The sequence below is a fragment of the Aythya ferina genome (genome assembly GCF_964211825.1).
Source record: "Aythya ferina genome assembly, chromosome: 12".
NCBI classification, from domain to species: Eukaryota; Metazoa; Chordata; class Aves; order Anseriformes; family Anatidae; genus Aythya; species Aythya ferina.
The window spans coordinates 12,421,672-12,436,982 of NC_140308.1; the positions used below are offsets into that span (position 1 = coordinate 12,421,672).

The following is a 15,311-nucleotide window of genomic DNA, read 5'->3' on the forward strand; positions in this document are numbered from 1 at the left end:
CGCCTAAAGGATAAAGCTTTCGCCTGAACAGGGGCTTGAACCCTGGACCCTCAGATTAAAAGTCTGATGCTCTCCCAACTGAGCTATCCAGGCTCATGTTTGGGGTTTTGGGTGATGCTCAGAACAGCCCCGTGAGCCCCCCGTGTCCCTGTGCCACCAGGGGGATGAGGTGGGGACTCGCTGCTCCCACCAGGCTGCCCCCAGAGCCCCTCTCCCTGCTCCTGTCCCGGGACACTGCGGGATGCCTGAGGGCAGCCATGGGACCCCTGAGGGAGACGGGGTGAGCACAACCCAAGTTGCTGTGCTCGCCCAGCGGTCAGTGCTCTGCGCTGTGGCCGCAGCGACCTCGGTTCGACTCCGAGTCGCAGCAATGGTTTTGCAGAGACCCAGAGCAGCGCCCACGTCCCACATTGCCCATTTTGCTCTCTGAAATGTTCCTCTGTATGCCCCCAACTGGGTGCTGGGCTGGACATAGGTGGACATGGGCACCTCGGGGAGCTCAGGGAAGGGGCGTGAGGTGCTGGAGAGCCCGAAGCCTCCCTGCTTTTAGGGAGAGGAGGCGCTGAGGGGAGGCACTGAGGGGAAGCCATGAGGGGAAGCCATGAGGGGAGCCCGGCGCCATGGCCGCGCGCTCCGTTTTTGCCTCACGCTTCTCGTCGAGCCGCCCTCATTAAGCAGCTAATTGCCTCCCTGAGGAGATTTAAAGAGAGGATTTGAGGAGAGAAAAAGGAGGGGGGCGCTGTGAGGAGGCGGCGCTCCCTCCCCGCCGCCCTTTCGGGCCCTCGGCAGCCACCGTCGCGGGGCCGTGAGGCGGCAGCGAGATGGCGGCGGGCGGCGACCCCGCGGCGGCTTTCGTGGCGTGGTGCGGGGCGGCCGGCGTGAGGCTGAGCCCCAAGGTGCGGCCTGAGGGGACCGGGAGGGGGACACTGGGGGTGTCGGGGGCGTCCCCTGCCCTGCTGACGGGTCTCCTCTCGCCGCAGGTGCGCCTGAGCCGGCAGGGCACGGTGTCGGGCTACGGGCTGGTGGCCGGCGAGGAGCTGGCGGCGGGGGAGCTGCTGGTGGCCGTGCCGCGCCCCGCGCTGCTCTCCCAGCACACCTGCGGCATCCGCGGGCTGCTGAGGGACGGTGAGCACCGGGGAGGGGCCCAAAGTGTCCCCAGAGTCTCCCTAAAGTGTCCCCAAGGTGTCCCCAGAGTGGCCCCGGGGTGTCCCCAGGGTGCTGGTCCTGCCCGCAGGATGCGTCTGTCCTCCCCCCCCGGTTCTAAGCAGGCTCCCAAAGGGCTTGCAGGCAGAGCGAATGGATGAAATTTGCCTTTAATCTGCTTTATTTTCTCTGTCATCGCTCCGTGCATAGCTCAGGACGCTTTGCAGAGCCAGTCCGGGTGGGTGCCGCTCCTGCTGGCCCTGCTCTACGAGTACACGGCCAGCAGCTCCCCATGGAGGCCCTATTTTGCTCTCTGGGAGGACTTCAGGAGCTTGGATCACCCCATGTTCTGGTAAGGGGGCACAGGGGGATGTGGGGTGGCCCCTTGGGACAGTGCAGTGATGGGGATTCGGCCCCACAGCCTTAGGGGTGGAGGTGGTGCTGCTGGGAGACTCCATCTCCACTCATTTAGCCCTGTGCCAGGAGCCTGAGGGATGCTCCAGACCCTACCTGTAACAGCAATCAAAAATCCAGAGAGCAGGGGGAAGCTTAATTCCCTTTCCTTTATCAATTCCCTTTCCTTTAGGGGAAGGAGTTTGCAGACCTTTCTTGCTGAAGCTGCTCTTTTCTTTGCACCAGGCCTGAAGAAGAAAGGAGCAGGCTGCTGCAGGGCACTGGCATCCCCGAAGCAGTGGACAAGGACCTGGCTAACATCCACCTGGAGTACAGCTCCATCGTCCTGCCCTTCATGCAGGCCCACCCCGACGTCTTTGACCCCAAGGTGCACACGCTGGAGTTGTACAAGCAGCTGGTGGCGTTTGTCATGGCTTACAGGTGAGGAGGGAGGGCTTTGTGCTGACAGAGAGGAGGCAAAAAGCAAATTGTAGGATGAGGGGATGGTGAATGATCACAGGCTGCATTATTTAAAAGGCTGCAATTGCACAGGAGTGCAATGGTAAGCCAAATCCCTGTATTGCAAGATGTAAAATAGGCCTGTCTTCATGTCCCTTGTCTTAGTTTTCAGGAACCTTTGGACGAGGATGATGAAGATGAGAAGGGACCCAATCCTCCCATGATGGTACCCGTAGCAGATATTTTGAATCACGTGGCCAACCACAACGCCAACCTGGAATATGCTCCTGTGAGTGGGAAGCTCTTGTACTGGGCCCCATCCCAGAGTTGAGGCTTTGTTCGTGCAAGGTTTGCTCACTGACTCCACAGCAGCACTACTCACCTGCCAGGGCAGCTCCCTCAGAAAGAGGAAACTATTTTCCTTGACAGAGGCAGCTGCTGCTTGCCTTGCCTTAGCCAGGACAACCTTCAGGTCAGCTGAGCCTCTCTGAAGACACTTTTGCTGTAGGACAGGAGCTGAAGCTTGTTTTTCTCGTTGCCTGCTATTGTGCACACAAGGTAGCTTTTTCCCTAAGATTATAGGTAAGAGATTGCACATACCTGAATCACCTTCCTGGGAACGGTGCTGCTGAAGGAAAACCCAACACCCGTGCTCAAGAACCACCCCCTTCACAACTGGTAGGATTGCCACAGCTGCCTCTGAACCTCTCCCCTCTCTGCTTGCAGAAGTGTTTGCGCATGGTGACAACACGGCCCATCAGCAAAGGGCAAGAGATCTTCAACACCTACGGGCAGATGGCCAACTGGCAGCTCCTGCACATGTACGGCTTCGCGGAGCCCTATCCGGGCAACACCAACGACACGGCCGACATCCAGATGGTGACAGTGCGCAGGGCAGCGATGCAGCGTGAGTGGCACGGGGGGAAAGGGATGGAGCAGGGGTGGCTCCTGGTAAATAGTGATGTAATGAAACGGGGCTCGAGGATAAAGGGAAAATGAGGCTGTTTTGTAGCATTTCGAGAGCTGGGGCTGTGCCCTTTTCTGCCTCCTGTTTCCCCTTCCCCACCACTGCAAAGTGAGTTGGCTGTTGCAGCTCTGCCACCTTCCAAACAGGTGCCAAAAACGAAGCACAGCGGCAACTGGTCTCGGAGCAGTGGGACTTCTTGTGCCAGCTGGAGATGGTGGGGGAGGAAGGCGCCTTTGTGGTTGGCTGGGATGAGGTGCTGACAGAGGAAGAGCTGTCTGTGACCCTGAAGGTAAGCACCACTATGTGGTTGCCAGGTGGTCAGAGCTACGCTAGGAACAGCACGGACACTGCAGCTGCTTGAACAGCATGTGAAAGGGTGAAATGAAGGCAGACAGGCATGGGAAGGGAGTTTGGTCCTAATATTTTGTGGGAAAGGAATTCGCAGGTGGCTTTGTGCTGTTTCACACATCTGTGAATTAGAAATAATGAGGAAATAAGCAGTAGAACCAAAACTTGAGCAAGGTTGAGATAAATTAACTTGGGTACAGTGTTGAAGATGAGCTTTGGGCAGTGGCTAATTGCTGGCTGGTTCGAGGCACGTGTCTGCGGGTCTCTAATCAATTTTATGACTGATTCAGGCACATGGACAGCACATGGGGCTACGGGGAAAGTATATGTAGTGGAGAAAGATGGCAACGACGGCCTTCTGTTCAAGAGCCATCAAGTGTCCATGTCTTTCATCTCTACCATAGTCCTGTGTGGGAAGTGGTAGGGGTGTAGCTGCCCATCTGCCAGGCTTCCCATGGCTCTGTTACCGTCCTTCCCTAGAGCAGCCACCTGCATTTACATGTATGCTGCCCTCAAGCAGCTCTGTAGGGTTGTTACCTTTGTAGGCAGCAGCTGAGGTTTCTGATTTGGAAGCTCTTTTAATCATGGAATCATAAAATGGTTTGGGATGGAAGGGATCTTAAAGATGATCTAGTTCCAAGCCCCCTGCCATGTGCAGGGCTGCTGTCTGAGCTGGTTTTACTTGTACTGCAGCTGAGGAACAATTCACCTGCTCCCTGTGGCCCTGAGGCTGCAGTTCTCTGGGGAGAAAAGCCTGACACACCCACGGTGCCACTGACCTGTCTCTTTGCCTGGGTCATTTCAGGTGCTGTGCATGTCAGAAGAAGAATTCAAGGAGTATAAGGAACAGGATGGCTGGGAAGATGACAGTGAGGAAGAGGAAAGCTCCACCCTTTCTAACGAAGCTCTCTCCAGACTTAAAGCCCCTTGCAAGAAACTCCTTTATGACAGTGTGCTGCTGACCCTGGAGTCCTACAGGTCAGACCTGAAAGCAGACCAGGACTTGCTAAAAAAGGAAGCTTATGAGAAACTGAGTCAAAGGGAGCAGCAAGCTTTGCATGTACGCTATGGACAGAAAAGGATCTTGCATCAGCTGCTAGAGCTGGTACGCTGAAAGCCTCACTGCCCCTGGAAGTGAACTGCCTGCAACTGTGCTCGTAGAGGGAAGGGCAGCCTTCAGCCTTCCCTTCTACAGCAGCAAGAATGGATGCCAAGATTGAATATGGACCCACTTGTTCCTCACGGTTTGTGGCTTTTCAGCTACCTCTACATAGATAAAAAAAAATCTTGCACAACAATAGCATTGTTGGGTGGCCTTATCTTTCAGGGAAAGCTCTGGAGCACAACTACTGTCTTTTTCTGAAGAACTTAAAATCCAGATCTGGTTGTTCAATGGTTGCTTAAGGGAGACAGACATACACCATCATAATAAAAAGTGAATTCCCTCATTCAGCATCCCAGGTTTAAAGCAAGAACTGCGCCTTGTCCAGGTGAACAGGGCAGAAAGAAATGTAGCTGGTAGGTTCAGACTAGGGATGCTAACAAACAACTCTTCACACAATTTCTTAACACTAAGCATTTTACAAGTACGAGCCCGTCTATCTCTGTTTTTTATGTATGGCAGAATGTTTTCTTTTACCTCTGTAAAAGGTACTCCTGTAAGGGCTTGAGAAGACCCCATGTAGGAGGGTCACAGGTCTGCAGCTGCTGTAGGTGTAGCATTTGATACCCGCACTCCAGCTGATGCAGTCCCTGAGCTCAGGCTCTGCTCTGAGGGAACATTTCTTACCCAGTGCAGTCTAATTCAGCAGAGTGCAAAGCCCCAGCTAGAAGAGATCTTTGCTGCTGCTGTTACTGCAAACCAGCAAACCCCAGACTGTATCCCTGGGTATAAAGGTCAGCTACATCCCGAACTGCACTGCTGGGGGGCAGGGTGCTTTAACATGACCCAGGGTGCTTCCCCCCACCCCTTTTACAGTGGTACAAGGCAGTGGCTGTTCAGAGTCCCAGGCTTGGCTCTTCACACAGCAGGCTACGCTTCAAACTATGCACACAGTGAACAGAAAGCCTTAAGTTCATCAACGTGAGTACATTCTACCCAGAGTCTCTGCTGGCAAGGACCCCGATAATCCCTGTGGAGTGACACCAGCAGTATTTGACAGTACCAGCTGCAGTATAAGAGGATACCCGGTAAGAGGATACGAGATGTAGTTGCCTCTATCCTACCAGTCTGTAGGTAGGAAATTAACTTCATGTAATGCAGGTTGGGATCTTGGCCAAGTCCTCTCTACCTTCAACTTTCTTACACCAACCTAGCAGTTCCTAAGGCCGGAAGAGAACTAGCCATGTACAGCAGCATTAGTACAGAACCAGAGAGACCCTTGAGCTTCAGCACAGCCAGTGTTAGGAGCCAGTAGGACAAGCCAAGAAGCTCTGCATACGGTTTGGTGAAGTAGCAGAGAAACCCCACCAAATTGGGGTAAAACTGGTTACTGATAATTCACTGTATTCTAACCAGGAGGGGAGAACAAGCTAGGAGTTTCAATACTGTAAGAAAATTATTCCAACTTTAAAATGCCCAATTTCAGCACAACTGCTGACCTGCCAAACAAAGGCCAGGGAAGTGTAGGAACTGGTAAGCAACTACTCCTTTAAGTTCTTGAGCCACAGTCCACCTGCATGTTTGGCTCCGTGGTCCCTTGGATCTCATTTTCTCTCTGTGCAGCAAAAGCACAGACAGGGAGAATCCCTTAAAGCTCAGCAGGGAATCCTGACCTCTCTGCCCATGTAAAGAAGGAAGCAGTGAATCCCTTTTCCTAGTATCTGCTAGGTTGTATGGTATAGGCCACAGGGAACATTAGCAGAGCATTAGCAGTGCTAAAGCTACCTATTCTTACAGGTTGAGCTAGCTAACTAGCAAGCTTGCACATAGCCTGCTGAAAGGAGCATCTTATCAGTGAGCAAATAATTAGAAACTAAGCTGGTGTGCTACCTTTGCTGTGTCCCTCCACTGCCGTCTCCTTTCCAGCCCAACTTTGTCAGAGATGAACTCATGAACTCACAACTACGGCGTCTCCATCTCCACACAGCTACTGTGCCCTTCCCTTTTGCACTTCAAAACAAGGCCCTATCTATATGTGTAACATTTTCCCTCTCGCCTCGATCCTAGAAACAAACCCAGTTGCTCTTGCTAGGCACTGCCCAAAATACACTGGGAAGTTGCAAATTTTGGATGGGTGGAAACGGACTTTGAAAGACATCATCTGGCCAGGTAGGATGGAACTGGAGAGAATAAGCACAGGGGCACGTGCTGCATGTCATGACTTTAATGTGTAACTACAGTATGCATACATACAAGAAGTGGGAGAACTAAAGCCCAAGAACTAGAAAGGCTACAAAATACAACACATGGACCAATACTTTACAAAACATTCAAAATCCTTACAAAATGGGCTGTATTGGTCCTTTTTTTCTTTGCTTTTGTTTTTTTTTTTTTGCGTGTTTTTTTCTTTTTTTTTAAACAAACTTATACTGTGTGGTCACAGGGTAGGGAAAGGTCTAGATTTATTCCCCCCCCTCCAAAATTTACAAGTGTCAGGAGGAAAAAAAAAAAAAAAAAAAAGCTATAGGCCTGGTCTCTGGTTTCTTTACTAAAAACAGCTGACCCTCTCCCAAAGGGCCTGAGGTGTGTCTTCAACAGAAAGGAGGCGTTCTCTGACTGCCACACCACTTGCTGTCTGTCAGCATTTGATGGGGTGGGGGGGAAAAGAAAAGCTGAACCTCAAATCCCTCCCTCACCCTTCCCCCTAACTCCATAATATTCCCATATTCCAAACGTATCCACCTTTTTTTTTTGTAAAACAACTTAGTGATTTAAAGGTCCCCCATCCACATAAAGAAAAAATAAGTTACATAATAATATAACTGGCTTTTCAATATTCTTTGGGAGTCTGGGAATGTCAGGACAAGGAGGTCTGCCCCAGACAAGTGCTTGGCATCAGCAGCTGCCCCTTTATTACAAGCTGGACAGGCACCAGTTACCCACCTGCCTTTTACACAATTTGCACAAACCCAAAAGTCCAGACAAATGTTTCTGTTCCTTGTATTTACACTAGTTCAAAATGATATTCACAGCATCTTCTGAATTTTGGCCAAAAGTCAAAAAACTTGTTTCAAACTTTGGAACGTGCCCACACAGACTTTCACCCAGGATCTGTTGCATGTAACCCAATCGAGGGAGCTGGGAAGGTCGGGAAGAGCCTTACGGATTCTTCTGTCGGTCGATGGGACGGGGACCTCCAGGCCGGCACGCTTACCGCACGAGATGCAGCTCACCTAACTGGCACCCGTCCCTTCCATCACTTGCTGGGCCTGCTTCTGCCCCATGCAGCACTGTGCAACCGACTGGAACAACCTGAGCACGGAAGCAGAGCATCGTTAGGTGTTTGAAGGGTATTCATCCCTGCAATCTGACACGCTGCCACGTCCATCACCATCATAGGTGCATAAACTCACACTGCATGCGAATTAGCAAGCCCTGAGCTGGGCTAAGAGGCCAGGATCTGATCTAGAGTGCTGCTACATCACAGAAATGCTCTCAGCTCAATCCCCATTAGGATACAGAGGAACAGTGTTTGAACAGCGCTGGCATTATAGAGCAGGCTGCTCTGAACCCTCTGTACTGAGGCTGGCGGCAGCCCTGTTCCCAGTTCCACAATCTTTTAAAAGCATCTCCAATGTCTCCTCCCTTTGCAACCTAAAAATTCACTGTGGAACAAACATCCACGCACACAGGACAAGAAAACTCAGGCATCTCACAGTAGCCTGCTCTTGACTTCCAGTAATCCCTTTACATTCTGCTCTCAGGTTGTGTTTCCTCCTATTACGGCAGCAAATGGTGCTTCCACTACAAAGCACCAGAAGCTCAAGGTACAGCTCAGCCCCTGCTTCAGGTATATTGTTCTAGTCATTTTGTTGTTAAGTTATACTCACTTCTCAATTTCTGGAGCACAGTGAACAAATTCATGGTTCCAGAATTTAAACGCTGGATTTTTTATCAGCTCAATGAAAGTAATAAGGAGACCCCAGGGATGAGGCCTATTTACAATCAGTCGTTCCAAGAGAACCCTGGAATCCAAAAATAAGAACAGTTAGACCAAGACAGAACTGAAATAAAAAAGGAAAGAAAGCAGGAAGCTGAATTCCCTCTCACCTAGTGATCTGCTCCTGGATAGCCTCAGTGTTGGCCTCTGCAAACAGGTAAAGCATGGTGCAACTGAAGTAGTGGGTGTGACTGTTGGGATATCGCAGCTGGTTGGCGATTGCGTTCAAGAAGAGGTACCGACCTGCAGAGGAGGAACAGCAACTATCAGTGGTTTTGCTTACACACCACACACACACTAAAACAACTCATGGGCTTAAGATTAAGGTTTGTGAGCATGCCCTATACAGGTTCAAGAAACAAGAACAACTAAAGAACCCTATCAACCTGCACTGACGGGGCAGTAAGAATTCCATTCCTCTTCATTAAGCTGTTCTCTCATTCCCTTGCACACTTTCAACATTTGGTTTTAATATTGCTCTCATATGCAGAGTTCAGTGTTCTAATGTAGCACTACTTACTGTGAATCCACAAGCAGCTATATGAAATCTTCAGCGTTTCCCACAGCTCAACCAAGCTGCTGTTAAATTAGAAATGACGTGAACTACAAGTATTCCCAGCTCACCTTCAGTGTCCAGGTCTACAGCCAAATTCTGGAAGATGTCCATGTGCGCTGAGTGGGTAATGGTGCTCATGGACGGTGTGCTGCCTTTGTTGTGGATGTGCGCAATAGCTTGAGTACCTACGTAGAGCACCAGTGCATTAATCAGCTGGATGTTGTAGCGGTTGCCAGGTTCATTTGATACCTAATAGGAAAGATACAAAAAGCATTAACGTTTTATGTTCCTTCAGTAACCCACGGTACAGCATGTACAACAACAGCACCCAGACCATCTTGGTTATACAGAAGACAACACAGTTAGATGCCCACAAATTCAATCTGGCATTTTCCCTTTTGCAATACAGCGGTTATACATTCAAAAGCACCCAAGTGTTGACAGACTTGACATAGAATTTTTGCACTCCCTACTTGAAAGAAAAAGATTGCCTTCACCAAATCTGAATTCACTAGCCGTGCCACAGACTGCCTCAGATACACACTGCTTGTGTGAATTGGAGCAATTTTCTAAGGAAGTCTGACCTCAGTCCTGAATTCTGTTGTAAGCCATACCTCGTGATGTGTTAAATGCATGGAGTTGGCTAAAAGCTCTGAGCTGGGCTTCAGCTAATTTGTCTTTTCTACACCCCCAAAGCATTATCATGCAGATCCACAGACTTCAGGAACTAATGACCACTTGGAGTAAGAATTTAATTAGTTTCTAAACCAGACTGCAATTGAGTTAAAGAATGCTGAATATCAGACAATGCCTGTGTAAACAGCGCTGGAATCATGTGATGCAAGCCACAGAATTCTTTATCACTCAGTGGTAGGGGACAAAAGCAAGCTTGATACAATCAACTCTGACTACATTCTTCTCTAAGATTTGTGAGGTTGTACACTAGAAGCACGCAGGCAGAAGAGTCAGAGCTTTAGATAACCTCACTATAAGCATTTGGCAGCTCACAGAGATAAAACCAACTTCTCTTAAATTAGATCATTTTAGGGTTCCTAAAGTCAACACTCCTGTTTTCTTAAGTTGCCCTTCGATGAAACTGCTTAACAGACTTAACCCTGCTGGGAGGCTGGGGAAAGAAATACTCAGTGAATGGCATTTTCAGAGGCTTTTCTACTGTTTGGAACACATGCTTGCTACACACCAACATAATCCCTGCAAGGAAGGAAGGTGACTCAGCCAACGAGATCATTTGTCTCACACTACTCATTAAATCCAGCATCCTCAGAACTGAACCACTCACTTGTAAGTTGCTGCGCAAGTCAGACAGAAAAGTAACTGGAGAACGGGTTTTGAGATAGGAATCCAAGTCTTTCTTGAACTGTGGCGGCATCACTCCAGTGAAATTGGTGAGTATTCGTGGAGCAATATTAATTTCACTTAACATGTCCACCTGTTAAGAGAAAAGCCAGTCAGCTAAAGCATAAACAATTTGTAAAGGAACAAATTACAACAACACGTAAGTGCTATTACATCAGCTACTGCTGGTGATAGCTTTTTCCTATGAGCAGGAGCTTTAGATAACCTCACTATAAGCAAACTTATAAGATGACTATCTGGCAAGAGAGAGTGGAAGACAGAAGAATTCAAGCAGGAAGGCCACGGGGGAGTTCAGTCACTGCCTTTCAAGTCTCCCTCATCTACACTCAAGACGGTTTGGTAGTTGAGAAAAGTACAAAACATCCCTGTTGGTCAAGATTAGCCGCCTTCAGTCTCAGCAAGAGCTAGCTGAAGGAGTGTTGCTGCTTTGCTCCCATTAGCCTGCATCACTCAAAGACAAAAAGCAGGGCAATTTCAAAGCAGTGTGAGAAAGTGCATGCTGCCACAATCATTCCATGATTAGGAGACTGGCGTATGCCCAAACATTTAATTGCATTAACACTTCTCAAAATCTCTCCTCATTATGCAAGAGGCTTGCTTCAGAACAGTATTTTATCTCATTTTAAGATATGACAGCATCTGTTTCTCATTAAAAAGTACTTCTGATTAGTGCTTGGACACAGTAACTCTTTAACAATTGCTGAACTGAACTACAGGCCCCCCACATCCTGCAGAGCACGAACTGTTCAACACGTGCTGAACAGAACCGAGACAAGAACTATAAGCTGGACTTTCGAACAAAGCTGCGAAGACTGCTTAAGTAATCTGTTTTCCAGTGACAAATGAGATGGTGAAAAGATAAAGATGCCCTAGCTCCAAGACCACATGCCAAGTCAGACCTAGGGACATGGAGTCAGTCTCCCTTTGCAAAAGGAAAAGCACCCCCGTCTTCCATACAAAAGCTTGGATCTCATTGATACACTTCTCGGGTCACACAAGCCTCAGCACCCTGTCCTTACAGGCTGAAGCTGCACAGATTTTACAGAAAAGTTAAATATCTTCTGTTACTAGTGAAGTCAAGCCAGCGGAGGGAGGCTTTATGCTTCCAACTGCAACAAGTTTCGTACCACTGTTCTACAGGATGAGGACTGCATCCGCCTCTGCATGGAAACTGTCAAACATTGAGCATTACAAACATAACTGAATCCTACGTGCTTTAAAAAAATGCATTTCTGCCAGCTGCTATGTGGCTTACATTGCGAATGGCTGCATTAATTCAAGTATCAGTTAAACTGTTAAAAGAAGTGTTCACAGCCTGTTCCAAAATAACTGGATAAAAAGAATTTGGAGCATAAAAGTTTCCCGTTACTAACCTCATGAAAATAAATCCTACCTTTAGATTGGGGGTGAAAGGGTCTGGAAGCCTCATGTTCCGTGGGAAGGCACTCAGGATCAGATTCCTTAGCTGAATACAGTTGGGTGGGATCACATCACAGAACCCATAGTGGTAGTCACAAAGAAATTCTGGGAAATCATGCAACAAGACCAGCAACACACGCAGAGTGCCCTGCAAAACCAAATAGAGTGGCTATAAAAGAGGTTCCTAATTGTTGAAACCTGCCCAAGAGCTTGCAAAATCATCTGTGTCATACAGTTAACATTAACAGAAAGACACCAATCTAGGCAGGCAGCCTGTTTCTGTCCCATGACAGATCTGTATTTAACTAAGAAATATTCCATGAAAGAACAGTAAATGCTATTTTGCTACCAGAGTATGTTTTCCATTCCAATTCAACTCTGTTTTCAGGCTGTGGTTGGAAATAGCATCTATTAGCTGATACATATTTTTTACCTTGTAAAGAATTTGCATAGGTTTGGTGAGTTCCACATTTCTGAGGAAAGGAGCCAAGTACTTGAAAAGATCGATCAGTAACTGGGCATACATAGGCCAACCCTGTCAAGAAAAAAAACAGCAGATAGTAAATGTGCAACAAAGAACAGCCATTTTTAAGTTCAAAGCCATAATTAGGTTGGTGTTCATATCAGCCTGGACCCCAAGTTAAGTCCTACTGCTAGATCTATCAGTGACAGCAGCACTGCTCATTTCAAGGAGCTCAGCTGCACGTGACATGCTATGGGTGCTTCCCAAACACTCAACACACCATACTGAGATGACAGTATGAAGTCTAGACTACAGAGCTCTTCCAGACCTGACAGTCATGTTTATTAAATTCCAATCACCCTCTACTCAATGCTTTACTGACATACAGCCTCTCCTCCATGCAGTTAGGTTACTGTGAATATGGAAGACAACAAAAACAGAACAGCCATGCTAGTGCACTTCAAGAGATGTGAAACAGCATCACACCAGATAGGCATCCTTCTGCGTGAGCTTTTTAATTCAGAAAAGATAAATTGCAGCCACACCTTCTGCTGTGGTGTATGTGCCAGCATTCTTGCAATAAATATCCGGTGGGAGATCAGTTCCAGCCAGGCATAAACAAAACCTGGAGCTTTTGTAGGCCTCAGGATGTGAAATGTGTTACTGAAAGAAAAGTTAGAGCAGGTTAGAAGTGCACAGCAATAAGATTGCTTTTCATAACATTGAGAGAAAACAAACACAGCCCTAAAAGCAAGGCATTTTAGCATCTTGGTTTTACCAGTGATTTTCCTTAAAAACAAGCAAGTGGACAGTCTATAGGAGAACCAGTTATTCTGAATGTGATTAAGCCACCACAAAGGAACAGTCAAGATCAGCCTTCAGGTGAAAAATCTTGACCCTACCCGGAAAAGATGAGCACTGTGGCCACTCTCAAATACGTACCAGAAAGCTGTGAGTGTCTGGAAGTTGATGGTTTCCAGCACATGCTCAGGAGCATTTAATTCCAACAGCAACATGATGAAGATGCGATGGTAAGGAAGCTGCTGAAACTCACTCTGCCGAACATCGTGGTCTTGCAGAAGAACTCCCACCACAATACCAAGGACCTGAAGAGATCAACATATTTCAGTGGCAATGGCAAGAATTACTTTTTGGGTCATGTCACACAAATGCGTTAACCATCAGAAGAAATCAGTTCTAATAAAAAGCAAAAATTCCAGTTCCAAGTTAATACTACAGTCCCTATCAGCAGCCCCCAAGCACTACACGTTGCTGTTGTGTAGATCACAACAGTTGACTGAGCACTGTTGAAAGGTCTTTGCTACCTATGACCACCTAGCTATAAGCCAAATAGTGTAGAAGTATATAGGGAAGGCCCTCAAAAATAAAAAAACAAAAAAAAGGCAGGACCAAGGAAATTACCAACATCAAACCACACTTTCTAATGGCTCAGAACATCAGCTCAAGACCTCAGTAGCTGACTTTTCCATTTCAAGGTACAAAGGTGACTTTCAGGTTTGATAGAAATCTTTGTGAATGAGAAAGCAACTTGGCATCCTGATATTCCACCCCATTTATCAGTTCAATGACCAACACATTCAAGCATTCAAGTCCTCATCTGGTATTTTATCAGTAGCCCATGTTAAGTCTATGCTTCACATCAGCAAAGGCAAACACCATTATGCACTTTAACTGCAAGGACAACAAAAACGGTTCACAACCTTGTTCAGGAGGTTGATCTTTGTAACGGTGTTGGTTGCCTCTCCAGAGTGCTTCACCAGCAGTGCAATAAGTCGCACAAAGGCATCCAGATTGTGGTAGCACTTGGCTCGAATCATAGTGGGGTTGGCAGCAGGGTTGTGCTGTTGCTCAGCCTGAGCACGATAGCTGATTTCAACACACATTTCGGTGCAAAGACGGAAAAAGCGGGTGATCAGGTCATCCGTTTTCAGGATTCCTTGCTGGTGCATCTATCAGGGAAAGGAAAAACCCTCAGAACCATAAATGCAACAAGTTCATTTTACAAATTATTTCAAACAACAAATGCTTTACATGGCACCCACCTTACCCGCAGAATTAATTTTTACCATGCTCTCATGTGCTAAGTAGCAAGCCATCTCCACTACTCTTCCCCAAGCTGAAAGTCTTCAGCACAACTTGGTGGTGGCACCACAATTCTAGCAGAGACATTTACTCCCAAATAATCTTTTGATCCTAAATCTTTTCCCTCAGCAGCAGAGCTGAGAAGCCTGCTTCAGTATCAGTTCTGCTACCAGCACTCAACCTTGCACGAAGCAGGTATGAGGCAGCAGCAGTTTGGTCGGCCAGGCCTCAAGGAGCCCACGCAGAGGTAACAAGCTGTGGGAAGGGCTGCTCAGTAACCATCGTGCTGTCAGGTAGCAACACTCTGTAGGACCTAACTGCATCTGGATAACAAGCTTTCCTTGTATAACATGAAGAGAATGGCTGGGTATGGTCGCGCTTTTTCTGGCCCTTTTGCGGGGATTGTTTTTTAATAATATACATATCAAAAGAGACCTGTTACCCACAGCATTAAAGCCATCAAAATTAAACCAAAACTGAACTACAGGAAGCCGCCGGGTTTTGTGTAAAGCATCTCGCTTCCGAACTCCTACTGCACAAACATGAAGCTATATGAACAGCACAATCACTGACTCAGAGAACTTCTAATATTTCTGGGGAAGCTTTTTTTTTTTATATTATTAATAAAAGGCAATTCATGTATTTGCCTTGAAAGCTGTATGCGCCTTCTTGCTCTAAGAGCTAACAGAAAGAAAGCAATCTGGCTCCTCTAAGAGGTGTTAAGTCATTTATGTCCAGTAATAAAAACTTTGTTTAATGCAATTATTATAAAACACTTCTTTAAAACCCACATCTGTCACCTGCAAGGAAAAAAATTATAAATACTGCAGTTTCATATATTTTGGTAAAACTTACAGAAGGGAAGCAGACAAATATGGCAGAAGAGTGAAGCAGGGCAAAAGCGCACTGAGTATTATGACTATACTATATTGAAGTATAGTTTGAGCATACTTTATGGTACAAAAACAGGTCAAAATGAAA

General features: G+C 47.3%; 2 protein-coding genes across 6 annotated transcripts in view; one reads left to right on the forward strand and one right to left on the reverse strand.

The window, feature by feature from the left end:
- The first annotated feature begins 282 nt into the window (after positions 1 to 282).
- On the forward strand, positions 283 to 4,608 carry SETD6 (SET domain containing 6, protein lysine methyltransferase). The gene is made up of 8 exons (XM_084533746.1): positions 283 to 896; positions 981 to 1,125; positions 1,354 to 1,495; positions 1,783 to 1,977; positions 2,161 to 2,284; positions 2,722 to 2,902; positions 3,109 to 3,251; positions 4,116 to 4,608. Exons 1-8 carry the CDS (start codon positions 822 to 824, stop codon positions 4,422 to 4,424), a joined length of 1,314 nt encoding a protein of 437 aa, XP_084389872.1. The 5' UTR covers positions 283 to 821; the 3' UTR covers positions 4,425 to 4,608.
- A 2,013-nt stretch (positions 4,609 to 6,621) lies between these two features.
- The window catches only part of CNOT1 (CCR4-NOT transcription complex subunit 1), a 58,048-nt gene continuing 49,358 nt past the window's right edge, over positions 6,622 to 15,311 (reverse strand). For all 5 annotated transcript variants that reach the window (XM_084533742.1, XM_084533744.1, XM_084533743.1 and 2 more), the window contains exons 40-49: positions 13,949 to 14,197; positions 13,170 to 13,333; positions 12,773 to 12,890; positions 12,198 to 12,299; positions 11,739 to 11,912; positions 10,269 to 10,418; positions 9,037 to 9,217; positions 8,523 to 8,655; positions 8,303 to 8,437; positions 6,622 to 7,724 (exon numbers count right to left, since the gene is read on the reverse strand). In XM_084533742.1, the coding sequence (XP_084389868.1) occupies positions 7,646 to 7,724; positions 8,303 to 8,437; positions 8,523 to 8,655; positions 9,037 to 9,217; positions 10,269 to 10,418; positions 11,739 to 11,912; positions 12,198 to 12,299; positions 12,773 to 12,890; positions 13,170 to 13,333; positions 13,949 to 14,197 (1,485 nt within the window). In that variant the 3' untranslated portion in view covers positions 6,622 to 7,645. The remainder of the gene's footprint in view (positions 7,725 to 8,302; positions 8,438 to 8,522; positions 8,656 to 9,036; positions 9,218 to 10,268; positions 10,419 to 11,738; positions 11,913 to 12,197; positions 12,300 to 12,772; positions 12,891 to 13,169; positions 13,334 to 13,948; positions 14,198 to 15,311) is intronic.

What these genes read in the sequence shown, in the direction of transcription:
- SETD6 (XM_084533746.1), top strand. Translation starts at nt 822, where the DNA reads ATGGCGGCGGGCGGCGACCCCGCGGCGGCTTTCGTGGCGTGGTGCGGG. An exon ending in GCGTGAGGCTGAGCCCCAAG is followed by an intron (nt 897 to 980) that starts GTGCGGCCTGAG and finishes CTCTCGCCGCAG; the next exon opens with GTGCGCCTGAGCCGGCAGGG. An exon ending in AGCTGTCTGTGACCCTGAAG is followed by an intron (nt 3,252 to 4,115) that starts GTAAGCACCACT and finishes GGGTCATTTCAG; the next exon opens with GTGCTGTGCATGTCAGAAGA.